Source organism: Cherax quadricarinatus, chromosome 49 (genome assembly GCF_038502225.1).
Source record: "Cherax quadricarinatus isolate ZL_2023a chromosome 49, ASM3850222v1, whole genome shotgun sequence".
Lineage (NCBI taxonomy): Eukaryota > Metazoa > Arthropoda > Malacostraca > Decapoda > Parastacidae > Cherax > Cherax quadricarinatus.
Window position 1 is genome coordinate 20,553,611 of NC_091340.1, and position 17,369 is coordinate 20,570,979.

The 17,369-nt window shown below is 40.0% G+C and overlaps 1 protein-coding gene across 2 annotated transcripts in view; it reads right to left on the reverse strand.

The window, feature by feature from the left end:
- Positions 1 to 17,369, reverse strand: part of LOC128697027 (actin-binding protein IPP) — a 228,889-nt gene that overhangs the window by 132,206 nt on the left and 79,314 nt on the right. For both annotated transcript variants that reach the window (XM_070095245.1, XM_070095246.1), the window contains one exon: positions 16,092 to 16,236. In XM_070095245.1, the coding sequence (XP_069951346.1) occupies positions 16,092 to 16,236 (145 nt within the window). The remainder of the gene's footprint in view (positions 1 to 16,091; positions 16,237 to 17,369) is intronic.

Sequence of the window (17,369 nt, forward strand, 5' to 3'; positions counted from 1 at the left end):
CTTAACGAAATAAAAGACAGTGGTAAGATGAACAGTGTGACCCATGAACCTATTCTAAAACTTGTGACAGTGATTGACTACACACAAAACATGCATTTGGTGGAGAAATGTGATGAGCAAATTGGCTTTGCTGATTGTGTTCATAAGAGTTACGAGTGGTACATGAAACTCTTCTTCCATCTCAAATGAAGACTTGAAATAGATCACCGTATGGTGAACTTTATTTGTTGGTCACCACAGAACAAATATTAAAGTAACAGGCCACAACACGTGCAATACAAAACCATCCATGAACTGATAAACAATTACCCTCTCATTTCAGGGGGCAAGATGATCACTTCCTAATACAACTTCCTTCAACTAAGAAGAAATGGGCTCAGAAGAGATGTTATGTCTGTACACATATAAAACGACAGCTACAAAGATGCAGACACACTCATTTTATGTGCAAGGAATATAGGACACGACAGTGCATGACACCATGTTTCAAAGATTTCCACAGACTGCAACAGTTCTAGCAACACGTCCAGTGACTGTAATGTATAAATACAATAGTCCCCCAATATCCTTGGGGGATACGTTCCAAATAGTAGCAAACCCTATACGTGTATGTAAGTCCTATACATATCTATTATAAAGTTTAATTGATAAATTATGCACAATAAGTGGAGAATTATCACTCTTTCACTGATAGGAAGCACTTCAAAGCTTCTCTTAGGCTTTAACCCTTTGACTGTCACAACCCCAAATCCTGAAGTGTCTCCTGGTGTTGAAGAATTTTCAAAAACAAAAAAAAAAAGTTATTTTTTCTTATGAAAATGTTAAGATTAATTTTCTGATTGTTTTAAGCCCCCCCAAAATTTTGTGATCAGTACTTACCGAGATATAGAGGCGTAAAGTTAGCAGAAAATGAGCTGTGTATGGCAACAGCAGCAAATGCCGCTCACTCAGTAAACTTTGGTTTACTTGCATTTCAGGGTTTCTTGTTTTTTTTCACTATTTTATTTTTTCAGGTAACTTATGTGGCCTGTGAGTCCAAAGTAAGGTGCAATGTACATATATACACTCGTCGTATACAACTCTCTCCAGGTAAACTCCAGGTAATATACATATACAAATGTACAGTCACTGGCCATGTTCCTAGAAGTTCTGCAGCTTGTGGAACTCTGTGAAACATGGTGTCATACACAATGGTGTTTTACACTCCTCACAATAGTGTTTTACACTCCTCACACATAAAACAAGTGTCGGCATTTTTGTGGGCATTTTTTTTTTATGTGCACAAACAAAACACCTCGTCTGAGCAGTTTTCTTCAAAGTATTAGCAGGTAGTTGAGTTAGGTAGTTTTTTTTTTTTTTTTTTTTTTCAATAAGTCAGCTGTCTCCCACCGAGGCAGGGTGACCCAAAAAGAAAGAAAATCCCCAAAAAGAAAACACTTTCACCTCACTCACACATAATCACTGTTTTTGCAGAGGTGCTCAGAACACAACAGTTTAGAATTATATACGTATAAAAATACACAATATATCCCTCCAAACTGCCAATATCCTAAACCCCAGCTTTAGAGTGCAGGCATTGTACTTCCCGTTTCCAGGACTCAAGTCCGGTTATATAAAATAACCAGTTTCCGTTTTTTTTTTTTTTTTTTTTTATCACACTGGCCGATTCCCACCAAGGCAGGGTGGCCCGAAAAAGAAAAACTTTCACCATCATTCACTCCATCACTGTCTTGCCAGAAGGGTGCTTTACACTACAGTTTTTAAACTGCAACATTAACACCCCTCCTTCAGAGTGCAGGCACTGTACTTCCCATCTCCAGGACTCAAGTCCGGCCTGCCGGTTTCCCTGAACCCCTTCATAAATGTTACTTTGCTCACACTCCAACAGCACGTCAAGTATTAAAAACCATTTGTCTCCATTCACTCCTATCAAACACGCTCACGCATGCCTGCTGGAAGTCCAAGCCCCTCGCACACAAAACCTCCTTTACCCCCTCCCTCCAACCTTTCCTAGGCTGACCCCTACCCCGCCTTCCTTCCACTACAGACTGATACACTCTTGAAGTCATTCTGTTTCACTCCATTCTCTCTACATGTCCGAACCACCTCAACAACCCTTCCTCAGCCCTCTGGACAACAGTTTTGGTAATCCCGCACCTCCTCCTAACTTCCAAACTACGAATTCTCTGCATTATATTCACACCACACATTGCCCTCAGACATGACATCTCCACTGCCTCCAGCCTTCTTCTCGCTGCAACATTCATCACCCATGCTTTACACCCATAAAAGAGCATTGGTAAAACTATACTCTCATACATTCCCCTCTTTGCCTCCAAGGACAAAGTTCTTTATCTGGCCTGCCAGTTTCCCTGAATCCCTTCACTAAATATTACCCTGCTCAAACTCCAACAGCTCGTCAGGTTAGGTAGTTATCCTAGGTAAATGGTCGTGTATCATCATTCCTTCCTTCCTACCTTCCTACCTACCTTCCTTCCTACATTCCTTTCTTTCCTATCTACCTACCTTCCTCTGTTCTTTACTTCTTCTTTCCCTCCTTCCTTACTTTTTTCCTTCCTTCCTTCCTTTCATCTCATCCTTCCTTTGTTCCTGCCTTCTTTTCTTCCTTCCTTCCTTCCTGCCTTCTGGTTTCTATAATATATATACACATCTATAATGACTGGACACTTTCATATAACTGCTATTATCTTCAGCAACCAGCTGTCAAAATGACATATTGTCTCATCACTCACTCCCCCTACCACCTGTCAAAACAATGGGGTCCTATGCTGGCTTCTCCTCCATCCTACTACCTAATTATCTTTCTCCCTTATTCTCTCACTCATTCTCTCTCTCGTTCTCTCTCTCTCTCGTTCTCTCTCTCTCATTCTCTATCTCTCGTTCTCTCTCTCTCGTTCTCTCTCTCTCGTTCTATCTCTCTCGTTCTCTCTCTCTCGTTCTCTCTCTCTCGTTCTCTCTCTTGTTCTCTCTCTCTCGTTCTCTCTCTCGTTCTCTCTCTCTCGTTCTCTCTCTCATTCTCTCGTTCTCTCTCTCTCGTTCTCTCGTTCTCTCTCGTTCTCTCTCTCTCGTTCTCTCTCTCTCGTTCTCTCTCTCTCGTTCTCTCTCTCTCGTTCTCTCTCTCTCTCTCTCTCTTGTTTTCTCTCTCTTGTTCTCTCGTTCTCGTTCTCTCTCTCTCATTCTCTCATTCTCTCTCTCTCTCATTCTCTCTCATTCTCTCTCTCTCTCTCATTCTCTCTTTCTCTCATTCTCTCTCTCATTCTCTCTCTTTCTCTCTCTCTTTCTCTCTCTCATTCTCTCTCATTCTCTCTCTTGTTCTCTCTCTCTCTCTCTCATTCTCTCTCATTCTCTCTCTCATTCTCTCTCTCATTCTCCTCCATTCTTCATTCTCCTTCATTCTTCTGGTATCCTGGGTATTGCTTTTGGTCACAAACTCCTCAAAACCATGAAATTGATCTTCACTGACACTTCCATCTGTGTTAGAGCATCACTTGAGAAGAGATGAGTCCCAGATTTGCCGGGGAGTCACATATTTCTTACCGTTAGGCATGCTGAGCAAGGACTACTGAAATTGCATTCCCACAATGCACCACTGGCTCCCCGATTTTTTTTATATGGTGCACAATGACCATGGAGACCCATTCTCTCACATGTGGGCCTACCAGCTTTCTCCTCCTTGATTTGAAGCCGCTAGAATTTATGCGTATTAATACATCAAACACGGTGGCTCATAAGACGTATATATATTTTTTTTTATTATCACACTGGCCGATTCCCACCAAGGCAGGGTGGCCCGAAAAAGAAAAACTTTCACCATCATTCACTCCATCACTGTCTTGCCAGAAGGGTGCTTTACACTACAGTTTTTAAACTGCAACATTAACACCCCTCCTTCAGAGTGCAGGCACTGTACTTCCCATCTCCAGGACTCAAGTCCGGCCTGCCGGTTTCCCTGAATCCCTTCATAAATGTTACTTTGCTCACACTCCAACAGCACGTCAAGTATTAAAAACCATTTGTCTCCATTCACTCCTATCAAACACGCTCACGCATGCCTGCTGGAAGTCCAAGCCCCTCGCACACAAAACCTCCTTTACCCCCTCCCTCCAACCTTTCCTAGGCCGACCCCTACCCCACCTTCCTTCCACTACAGACTGATACACTCTTGAAGTTATTCTGTTTCGCTCCATTCTCTCCACATGTCCGAACCACCTCAACAACCCTTCCTCAGCCCTCTGGACAACAGTTTTGGTAATCCTGCACCTCCTCCTAACTTCCAAACTACGAATTCTCTGCATTATATTCACACCACACATTGCTCTCAGACATGACATCTCCACTGCCTCCAGCCTTCTCCTCGCTGCAACATTATCACCCATGCTTCACACCCATATAAGAGCGTTGGTAAAACTATACTCTCATACATTCCCCTCTTTGCCTCCAAGGACAAAGTTCTTTGTCTCCACAGACTCCTAAGTGCACCACTCACCCTTTTCCCCTCATCAATTCTATGATTCACCTCATCTTTCTTAGACCCATCCGCTGACACGTCCACTCCCAAATATCTGAATACATTCACCTCCTCCATACTCTCTCCCTCCAATCTGATATCCAATCTTTCATCACCTAATCTTTTTGTTATCCTCATAACTTTACTCTTTCCTGTATTCACTTTCAATTTTCTTCTTTTGCACACCCTACCAAATTCATCCACCAATCTCTGCAACTTCTCTTCAGAATCTCCCAAGAGCACAGTGTCATCAGCAAAGAGCAACTGTGACAACTCCCACTTTATGTGTGATTCTTTATCTTTTAACTCCACGCCTCTTGCCAAGACCCTCGCATTTACTTCTCTTACAACCCCATCTGTAAATATATTAAACAACCACGGTGATATCACACATCCTTGTCTAAGGCCTACTTTTACTGGGAAATAATTTCCCTCTTTCCTACATACTCTAACTTGAGCCTCACTATCCTCGTAAAAACTCTTCACTGCTTTCAGTAACCTACCTCCTACACCATACACCTGCAACATCTGCCACATTGCCCCCCTATCCACCCTGTCATATGCCTTTTCCAAATCCATAAATGCCACAAAGACCTCTTTAGCCTTATCTAAATACTGTTCACTTATATGTTTCACTGTAAACACCTGGTCCACACACCCCCTACCTTTCCTAAAGCCTCCTTGTTCATCTGCTATCCTATTCTCCGTCTTACTCTTAATTCTTTCAATAATAACTCTACCATACACTTTGCCAGATATACTCAACAGACTTATCCCCCTATAATTTTTGCACTCTCTTTTATCCCCTTTGCCTTTATACAAAGGAACTATGCATGCTCTCTGCCAATCCCTAGGTACCTTACCCTCTTCCATACATTTATTAAATAATTGCACCAACCACTCCAAAACTATATCCCCACCTGCTTTTAACATTTCTATCTTTATCCCATCAATCCCGGCTGCCTTACCCCCTTTCATTTTACCTACTGCCTCACGAACTTCCCCCACACTCACAACTGGCTCTTCCTCACTCCTACAAGATGTTGTTCCTCCTTGCCCTATACACGAAATTGCAGCTTCCCTATCTTCATCAACATTTAACAATTCCTCAAAATATTCCCTCCATCTTCCCAATACCTCTAACTCTCCATTTAATAACTCTCCTCTCCTATTTTTAACTGACAAATCCATTTGTTCTCTAGGCTTTCTTAACTTGTTAATCTCACTCCAAAACTTTTTCTTATTTTCAACAAAATTTGTTGATAACATCTCACCCACTCTCTCATTTGCTCTCTTTTTACATTGCTTCACCACTCTCTTAACCTCTCTCTTTTTCTCCATATACTCTTCCCTCCTTGCATCACTTCTACTTTGTAAAAACTTCTCATATGCTAACTTTTTCTCCCTTACTACTCTCTTCACATCATCATTCCACCAATCGCTCCTCTTCCCTCCCGCACCCACTTTCCTGTAACCACAAACTTCTGCTGAACACTCTAACACTACATTTTTAAACCTACCCCATACCTCTTCGACCCCATTGCCTATGCTCTCATTAGCCCATCTATCCTCCAATAGCTGTTTATATCTTACCCTAACTGCCTCCTCTTTTAGTTTATAAACCTTCACCTCTCTCTTCCCTGATGCTTCTATTCTCCTTGTATCCCATCTACCTTTTACTCTCAGTGTAGCTACAACTAGAAAGTGATCTGATATATCTGTGGCCCCTCTATAAACATGTACATCCTGAAGTCTACTCAACAGTCTTTTATCTACCAATACATAATCCAACAAACTACAGCCATTTCGCCCTACATCATATCTTGTATACTTATTTATCCTCTTTTTCTTAAAATATGTATTACCTATAACTAAACCCCTTTCTATACAAAGTTCAATCAAAGGGCTCCCATTATCATTTACACCTGGCACCCCAAACTTACCTACCACACCCTCTCTAAAAGTTTCTCCTACTTTAGCATTCAGGTCCCCTACCACAATTACTCTCTCACTTGGTTCAAAGGCTCCTATACATTCACTTAACATCTCCCAAAATCTCTCTCTCTCCTCTGCATTCCTCTCTTCTCCAGGTGCATACACGCTTATTATGACCCACTTCTCGCATCCAACCTTTACTTTAATCCACATAATTCTTGAATTTACACATTCATATTCTCTTTTCTCCTTCCATAACTGATCATTCAACATGACTGCTATCCCTTCCTTTGCTCTAACTCTCTCAGATACTCCAGATTTAATCCCATTTATTTCCCCCCACCGAAACTCCCCTACCCCCTTCAGCTTTGTTTCGCTTAGGGCCAGGACATCCAACTTCTTTTCATTCATAACATCAGCAATCATCTGTTTCTTGTCATCCGCACTACATCCACGCACATTTAAGCATCCCAGTTTTATAAAGTTTTTCTTTTTCTCTTTTTTAGTAAATGTCTACAGGAGAAGGGGTTACTAGCCCATTGCTCCCGGCATTTTAGTCGCCTCATACGACACGCATGGCTTACGGAGGAAAGATTCTTTTCCACTTCCCCATGGACAATAGAAGAAATAAAGAGGAACAAGAGCTATTTAGAAAAAGGAGAAAAACCTAGATGTATGTATATATATATGCATGTACGTGTCTGTGAAGTGTGACCAAAGTGTAAGTAGGAGTAGTAAGATATCCCTGTTATCTAGCGTGTTTATGAGACAGAAAAAGAAACCAGCAATCCTACCATCATGCAAAACAGTTACAGGTTTCTGTTTCACAGTCATCTGGCAGACGTATATATATGACCGAAACAGTCAAAAGGTTCAAGAAAGCCAGCTTCTCTACTTCTGCACTTTGGGACCACTATTATGCAAAATTAAGAAGTAGTTTTGGGCCACAGTAAACCATGGATAATTGAAACCATGGATACAGAATCAATGGATACAGAGGTTCTACTGTACATAATAGAACATTATTAATTTGCAATATTAGTGCAGTTGTGATTAATTCAATGAATGTACATATATACATTATGCATTATATTGGTCTCATAGGCCACTAAAGTTAATGGAAAAAAAGTATTAGAAAAAATAAAAAAAGTAACAAAATATATAACCAAGTACAGTGGTCCCTCATTTTTCGTAATTAATACGTTCCTGGAAGTGTGACTATTATCGAAATTTACGATTTTCGAATCAATTTTCCCCATAAGAAATAATGTAAATACAATTAATCCGTTCCTGACACCCAGAAGTATTAAACAAAAATTTTTTACATGAAATATGGATGTAGTACATAAACAATACAATGGGACATGATGAATGAAAAATTAACAGCATAACACTTACATTTATTGGCGATTCTTCTAAATGTATGGAAGACTGGAGGAGGAGACAGATTGCATTAGTTACTCTGGAAGGGGAATCCCCTTCCATCAACACCTCAGGTACCAAGTGCTTTTCTGGGGTTACTTCTCTTCTCTGTTTCTTAATGACACTAGGACCACCTTGAGAGTCACTGGAGTCCTGTCTCACAAAAAAACTGTCCAGAGAGCTCTGTTTCTGGCGTCTCTAACACTTCCCTAAAATGGGCCAAGACTTTGTCACTGTACATGTTGCCAACATGGCTTGCAACAGCCTTGTCAGGGTGATGTTTCTCCATAAATCGTTCCATCTTACCCTACATTTCAAAAATCTCCTTAATTTCTGAAGAAGGCAACTTCTTCCATCTCTCTTCCTCCTCTGCAGCAAGATTCTGAGCTGCGATCTGTTGCTCTTCCTGCTGAAGCTCTTGCAGCTCCTCAGTTGTGGTCTTCCACCAACTCTTCCACATCCTCCAAAATCACATCCAACCCCATGGAACTCCCCAGTGCCACAATAGATTTCACAACTGTCATAAGCTCATCAGGGTCAGCCCCAAACCCTTCAAAATCCCTCTTGTGGACACAATCTGGCCACAATTTTCTCCAAGCAGAGTTCAAAGTCCTCGTAGTCACTCCCTCCCAAGCCTTACCTATAAGGCTTATGCACTGGAGGATACTGAAGTTTTCTTTCCAAAAATCTCTTAGGGTCAAGTGAGTGTCTGAGGTCACATTAAAGAACCTTTGAAACATTGCTTTGGTGTAGAGTTTTTTAAAGTTTGAAATGACCTGCTGGTCCATGGGCTGGAGGAGAGGAGTGGTATTCAGAGGCAAGAACTTTACTGTGATGAACCCAAACTCCTCCAAAATTAGGTCATCCAAGTTTGGAGGATGAGCAGGTGCATTGTCCATTACTAGGAGGCATTTGAGATCCAATTTCTTTTCCAGGAGGTAATTCTTCACACTAGGGACAAACACTTCATTGCACCACTCGACGAAATTTCCCTCATGACCCATGCCTTACTATTAGATTTCCAAAACACACACAATTTACTCTTCATAACATAGTTTTTCCTGAACACTCTGGGATTTTCAGAATGGTACACTAGTAACGGCTTCACTCTGAAATCCCCACTAGCATTAGCACAGAACATGAGCGTCAGCCTGTCTTTCATAGGCTTGTGTCCTGGCAGTCCCTTTTCCTCCTGAGTAATGTAGGTCCTCTTTGGCATTTTCTTCCAAAAGAGGCCTGTTTCATCACAATTGAACACTTGTTCAGGCTTCAGTCCTTCAGCCTCTATGTACTCCTTGAATTCCTGCACATATTTTTCAGCCACTTTTTGGTCCGAACTGGCAGCCTCACCATGCTTTACCACACTGTGTATGCCACTACGGTTCTTAAATCTCTCAAACCAACCTTTGCTAGCCTTAACCCTTTGACTGTTTCAGGCCCCTCTCTGAAACTGTCATTCTATGTCGCTCAATTTTTGAAAAAAAAAAAAATTATTTTTTCTTATGAAATGATAGAGAATCTTTTCCCGATGGTAATGACACCAAAAGTTCGAAATTTGGTCGAAAACTCGTGGAATTATGCTCCCGCGAAGTTAGCGGTCTCGGCGACATGTGCGTATCGGCGATTTCGCCGACTTTGAGCCCTATTTTCAGCCAATTCCATTGTTCCAGTTGACCAAACTCATAGCTATTTCTTTAGAACTCCATTTTATCTATCAGCTGAGTACAAGAAACCTCCTATTTACTAATTTGGACTACCCAATATGGTGGTCAGAAATTGGCAATTTGGCCAATTTCACGCAAAATAAAAAAGATGCCAATTTCAAAATAGGGTCCAGAATAAACAAGGTAGACATTCGTGGCACTAAAATAACATATGCTCTGTTCATTAGTCACATCTCTAGGCCCCTCTTATATTATTATTGCTTTCTATTTTGATTTTTTATTCATACAAAAAAATACAAAATTTACTGTTATGCAGACGACTGCATTATTGTAAAAATGGTATAAATAATATCAGTGCACTAGTGAAAGAATATTAGACTCCCCAGTTGATGTGTATTGGACGTGTGGTGTGATTTATTTACTCTTGAACATTGGTAAAAATCGAACATTTCCGCTACTTTGAGCTCAGTTTCAAGGTCGTTTTCATCGTAAAAGTAATGATAATCATCTCTATTTCTGTAATATGTTTTCCATTTTATCACCTAAGACCATGAAAACGCGAATACAACGATAAATACTATACGAAAATACACATCAAAGTCGGCGTTTTATTCCAAAAAAACGATCAGTTTTTTTTTCTCATTACGCAATGTGTGCTGCAGGATTTTTTTTATGTGGTGCACACTGACCACACAGACCCATTCTCTCACATGTGGGCCTACCAGCTTTCTCCCACTTGATTTGAAGCCGCTAGAATTATTGAGTATATATACGTCAGAAACATTGGCTCGTAAGACGTATTTATACGTCGAAAACAGTCAAAGGGTTAAATTCACAAATATCAGTACTCGTTGCAGGCAATTTCTTTACCAGATCGTCGTGCAACTGCCTAGCCTTTTCACAAATAATCGACGTCATAAGACTATCTCCTGCTAATTGTTTCTCGTTTATCCACACCAAAAATAACTTCTCAACATCTTCGAGTACTGGTGATCTCACTTTTGTCAGCAGATTTACCCCCTTTGCAACAACAGCTTCCTTGATTTCCTTTTTCTTGGCCACGATGGAAGCTATGGTTGTATGGGGTTTGTTATACATCCTGGCCAGTTCGGCCACAGGTACGCCACTTTCATATTGTTCAATGATGTTTTTCTTAAATTCAATCGTATTTCTCACTTTCTTTACCAAAGGCTTGGCACTAGGAGCTTTCTTTGGAGCCATGGTAGCTTATTTAGTAGTTGCAAGCACTAAAATGAATGGAATATTATGAAATATTTTGTATGAGCAAGTGAGGGGACTGTCGCTCACTGGTAAACAATAGCACACTGGCTGGGAACGGCTCAGAGCTGTGCATATGCGTCCCAGACGAATGACTATTCGCGAGTCAAACTACGATTAGCGAGCCAATGTTTTGACGAAAATAACGTTACAATTTTCGAAAATTATGACTATCGAGCCTTACGATTATTGAGGGACCACTGTAATGGGACTTTACAGAAGTCACTTATGTTGTCACCAGCCAGTCATTGAAGGTCAACTTCACGCCTTTATATCTCGGTAAGTACAGATTGGAATTTTTTGTTTTATTACCTTCACGATATTAGGCTCTTTAATTCTACAAGAAATTTTTATTATTTTTTTTTTTTTATTCTTGGACCCTGGCAGCAATTTTCAGATTAGGGGTCTGGACCCTCAAACGGTTAAAAACATTAATGAACACAGAGGTATATCAAGATGAACAATACTTGTACCTACAGAACTGTCATTTAGTACCATTAAGAAACACTGCAACACTTCATAAGCACATAGTTGACTTTAATTTGAGTGTTTCAGCTTGTAGTCAGTCGGTTAGTCAGTCAGACCTCATAAAGCTACTCTGCACACTTTTTTTTTTTTTTTGCCAATGCAACACTGTAGACAATGGAAGCAGTTACCAGGTAAGTTTCAGGTGTTCAGTTCCTCAGTCATGAGTAAGTCATTTAGAGGTGCTAAGACTGAAGGACTGATCACCTCACTCACTGCTATCACCATCTACAATACTACAGTCATTTAGAGGTGCTAAGACTGAAGGACTGATCACCTCATTCGCTGCTATCACCATCTACAATACTACAGTCATTTAGAGGTGCTAAAACTGAACGACTGATCACCTCACTCACTGCTATCACTGTCTATTCAGATATATCAGTAGTTAACCTATACATGGAGTCAGGTTATGCTCAGGTATATCAGTAAATAACACTAGCCAGTACACTAGCTATATCAGTCACCAGTACACTACCTTTGATGAGTTCCCAGAGTTTTTCTACTCCCAGACCCCAGCCCTAGGCCAGGCTCGTCTAGTGTTTGCCTGGTCAGCCAGGCTGTTGCTGATGTTGGTCTGTTGACCCCCCTATCCATCACAGCCTGGTTGATTTGGCACCTGGTGATGATACTTGTCCAGTTTCCTCTTAAAGACTTCTACACTTATTCCAGCAGTGTTTGTTATATATTGTACCGTATTCCAGTAGTGTTTGTGATACATTGTACACTTGTTCCAGCAGTGTTTGTGATATACTGTACACTTGTTCTAGCTGTGTTTGTGATATACTGTACACTTGTTCCAGCAGTGTTTCTGATATATTGTACACTTGTTCCAGCAGTGTTTCTGATATATTGTACACTTGTTCCAGCAGTGTTACTGATACAGGAAGGCCCCACTTATACGGCGGGTTAGGTTCCAGGCTACCGCCGTAAAGCGGAAATCGCCGTAAAGTGGAACACCCTTTTTTTCCACTTATAAATGCATACAAACACTAGATAACAAGTTTACACTAACATATATTAAGTTAGCAATAGAACCAGGCATCAAAAAACAATAAAAAGGTACAATACACACATAGTGCACTCATTACTTACCTTAAAATATTTATAGTCTTAATCTAGGGTGAGACAAGTAGTATTTATTGTAAGAAATCAAGTGTGGTATGTATTGTAATAGCCTCACCAGGCCACCCCACCCACACATACTATTCTATGATATTTAAGCATCCCAGAGCGATAAAATGTATATACAGTTCACTCATTACTTACCTTAAAATATTTGTAGTCTTAATGTAGGGTCAGGAGTAAGTAAATGAGATAAAACGAATAAATGAGAGAGAGAAAGAATGAGTACATGAGAGGGGGCAGGCGCAGTTATGTAAACAAACCAGGGGAAGGTAAGTTTTGTAAACAAACGAAATGTACACGTCTGGTTTGTGTACAAGTTACATTGTGTACAGGTTGTCTCTACATTGATACGGTAGAATTAATAAAGAAGAACACTCCCATTCTCATGTAACATCATTTTGAGAAGAAATGAAGCTCTGAGTGAAGGCAATGGAAATAAGTCACACTGACTTTTTTGGGTTATCCTAGGTTCTCTACACGTATGTTGTTATGTATGATAATCTATGTAACTGTATTTGTGTATACCTGAATAAACTTACTTACATACATACGAAAGGAATAATTTTCTACAGTTACCCCCAGTAACACATTTACTCTTATGTTAGATTAGAGAAAATGTTATTCTTGCCGTCACTTGTACAAGTTATGTGGCTCCCACATCTTATATTTATGTTTATTTATTCTATTGTGGGGTGTATTTATCATCTTTTTATGTTATGTATCGTGTTTATTATATAATTTTGAAAAAAATATCATGGATGGATTAATGAAAATGTGTATATTACCGTAATATACGACATTTAATGAGACTCGGTATTGTTATTATCACCACTTGTGCAAGTCGTCTGCTACGACATCTCACATTTGTTTATTTATTCTACTGTGGGGTGTATTTATCTTATTTATATGTTATGCATCGTGTTTATTATATAATTTTGAAAAAAATATCATGGATGAATTAATGAAAATGTGTATATTACCGTAATATACGACATTTAATGAGACTCAGTATTGTTATTATCACCACTTGTGCAAGTTGTCTGCTCACATCTCACATTTGTTTATTTATTCTACTGTGGGGTGTATTTATCTTATTTATATGTTATGCATCGTGTTTATTATATAATTTTGAAAAAAATATCATGGATGGATTAATGAAAATGTGTATATTAACGTAATATACGACATTTAAATGACTCGATGTATGTAAGTTTATTTAGGTACAGGTATACATAAGTATAATTATCAGAGTATATATAAAATATGAAATAACTTTTAAAAACATTTGAAATTTTGGAGTTTCCAGACAAAATGGAGAGACTTAGTGCTTACTGAGCTCATGGAGAATGTAAACAAACAGGGTGGGGCACGGTGACCGTATTAGAAAGTCAGGTGGGGGGAGCCGTATAGTGAGTTTTGGTCATAATTTGAAATGTCCGTATTAGCGGAACGCCGTAAAGCGGAACGCCATAAAGCGGGGCCCTCCTGTATATTCTAGTAAGATGTTGAATAACCTGGGGTCACAGACGTTGATACAATGTTCCCTTATTGTGCCTACAGTGCCCCTGCTTTTCACTGGGTTTATTTTGCACTTCCTCCCATATCTCTCACTCCAGTATGTTGTTATGGCAGTGTGTAGATCCATATCTCTCACTCCAGTATGTTGTTATAGCAGTGTGTAGATCTCTCTCCCTCACTCCAGTATGTTGTTATGACAGTGTGTAGATTTGGGACCAGGTCCTCAAGTACCCTCCAGGTATATATCGTCATGCATCTTTCTCTCCTCCACTACAGTGAAGACGTTCTTAATAATTTAAATGCTTTATTGGTTCTATGCAGGTTATAAGCGATCTCTGATCTTTTCCAGTTCTGACATTTCTTTTGCCCTGAATGGGATCATCAACACTGAACAATATTCTAAAAGAGGGAGCATGAGTAATTTGAAAAATGTCACCAATGGCATTATTTCCCTTGTTTTGAAAGTTCTCATTACCCACCTTATCATCCCTCCTGGCTGTCATGACCTTTGTCTTATTATGTTCTTTGAAAGAAAAGCAGCTGGCATAATTATTCCCAGGTCTTTCACATGTTCCTTTCATTTTATTTGACAATCCTCTTGAGTTTTGTATACAGTGTTCCTTTTGAGTTCTTCATTCTTTCTACACCTAAGCAGCTGGAACTTATCACCACTGAACGTCATGCTGCTCTCCACTGCACACTGGAAAACTCTTCTTTTATCTTCCTGTAATTTTTCAGTGTCTTCTACCAAAGTGACTTTCATGCTTATTTTAGTGTCATCCGCAAATGATACAAAACTGTGACTGTTTTTTTTTTATCAATGTCTGCTATGAGGATAAGAAACAACAGTGGTGCCAGGACAGTGCCCAAGGGAACTGCGCTTTTTTTTACCTCACTGATGCTTGATTTTGCTCTGTTTACTACTTTTTTGCATTCTGTGTGTTAGGAACCCAAAAATACATCTGCCTACCTTCCCCATAATGCCTAAGGCTATCATTTTGCATGCAATCACCCCCTATCACATCATCAAACACCTTCACAAAATCTGTTTATATCACATCTATGCTTTAGTTTTCTCACAAGGCCTCTGTAATTATGTCAGTGGTTCAGCAGCTGTGACAGGCATGATCGTCCTGCTCTAAAACCGAACTGGTTTGGGTTATGCAGATTGTTCTGTTCCATAAAATTTTTAATCTGCTGTCTCATCACTCTTTTGAAGATTTTTATTATGTGGGAAGTTAGGGCTACTGGTGTGTAATTCTTAGCCAGTGCTCTACTACCTCCCTTATGCAAAGAAGCTGTCTGCATTCTTTAAGGTCTCTAGTACCTCACATAGATCTAGGTTCTTTCACCAGTATACTAGTTGTTATATTACTCACCAGTACACAAGCTGTTATATTACTCACCACTACACTAGTTGTCGGGTAGTAGGTTGGTAGACAGCTATCGCCCAGGGAGGTACTACTGTCCTGCCAAGCGAGTGTAAAATGGAAGCCTGTATTTGTTTTACATGATGGTAGGATTGCTGGGGTCATTTCTGTTTCATAAACATGCAAAATTTCAGGTACGTCTTGTTATTTCTACTTATGTCACACTACACTTGCATGTACAAGCAGGCATACATACATACACACACACACACACACACACACACACACACACACACACACACACACACACACACACACACACACACACACAGTAGCAACCGGTGAAGAGGCGGGGCCAGGAGCTAAGACTCGACCCCTGCAACCACAAATAGGTGAGTACAAATAGGTGAGTACAGGGTTTTCTTTTTTCTTACTAGTTCTTGTTTATTTCCTCTTATCTCCATGGGGAAGTGGATCAGAATTCTTTCTCTGTAAGCCATACGTGCTGTAAGAGGCGATTAAAATGCCAGGAGCAAGGGGCTAGTAACTTCTTCTCCTGTATAAATTACTAAATTTAAAAAGGGAAACTTCATTTTTCTTTTTGGGCCACCCTGCCTCGGTGGGATACAGCCTGTTTGTTGAAAGAAGAAGGAATACACTAGTTATTTTACTCACCAATACACTAGCTATATTACTCACCAATACACTAGCTATATTACTCACCAGTATAAATAAAGTTAATCAGTTTAGCCAGTACACTTGGTGATATGGACTTTATTTCCACACAAGTCTGTGTTTCCTCTGCCAGCCCTCCAGTAAACATGGCCTGGAAGTAGGCACTTCCCGCTGACAACACTGCCCGGTGAGCCTGGAAGTACAGTAAACATTAACTGGAAATAGGTACTGCCTGTTGACAACACTGCACGCTGACAACACTGCCTGCTGACAATGCTGCCCGCTGACAACACTACACAAGCTTAAGTGTTTGTGTTCGTATTATATATACAAGTGAACAAGCATGAACACTGTGATTGTTAACATCCATGAACACTGTGGTTTTTAACAACTATGAACACTGGTTAACAACTATAAACACTGTGGTTAACCATGAACACTGTGGTTAATAACAATGAATACTGTGGTTGTTAAATATGAACACTGTGGTTAACCATGAACACTGTGGTTAACAACAATGACTACTGTGGTTGTTAACAACTATGAACATTGTGGTTGTTAACAACCATGAGCACTGTGATAAGAACATAAGAAAGAAGGAACACTGCAACAGGCTTACTGACCCATGTAAAGCAGGTCTATGTCCCCCCAGATAAGCCCAATGACCCACCTAGTCAAGTCACTACCACTTTACAAAGGAGCACGGCATCAGACCTAGTAGCACAAGCTAATCAGGTCCAACTCACACCCACCCACACCCACTCATGTATTTATCTAACTTATTTTTAAAACTACACAATGTTTTAGCCTCAGTAACTGTACTCGGGAGTTTGTTCCACTCATCCACGACTCTATTACCAAACCAGTGCTTTCCTATATCCTTCCTGAATCTGAATTTTTCCAACTTTAAACCACTGCTGCGAGTCCTGTCTTGGCTGGAAATTTTCAGCACGCTATTTACATCCCCTTTATTTATTCCTGTTTTCCATTTATACACCTCGATCATATCCACCCGATTCTACGTCTTTCGAGAGAGTGCAGATTCAGGGCCCTCAGTCTATCCTCATAGGGAAGATTTCTGATACATGGGATCAACTTAGTCGTCCTCCTCTGTATGTTTTCCAATGCATTTATATCCATTCTGTAATATGGTGACCAGAACTGTGCAGCTTAATCTAAATGAGGCCTAACCAAGGATATATAGAATTGAAGAACAACCTGAGGACCTGCATTATTTATACTTCTAGATATGAAGCCAAGGATTCTGTTAGCTTTATTGCAAACACTAATGCACTGCTGTCTTGGTTTTAAGATTACTGCTAACCA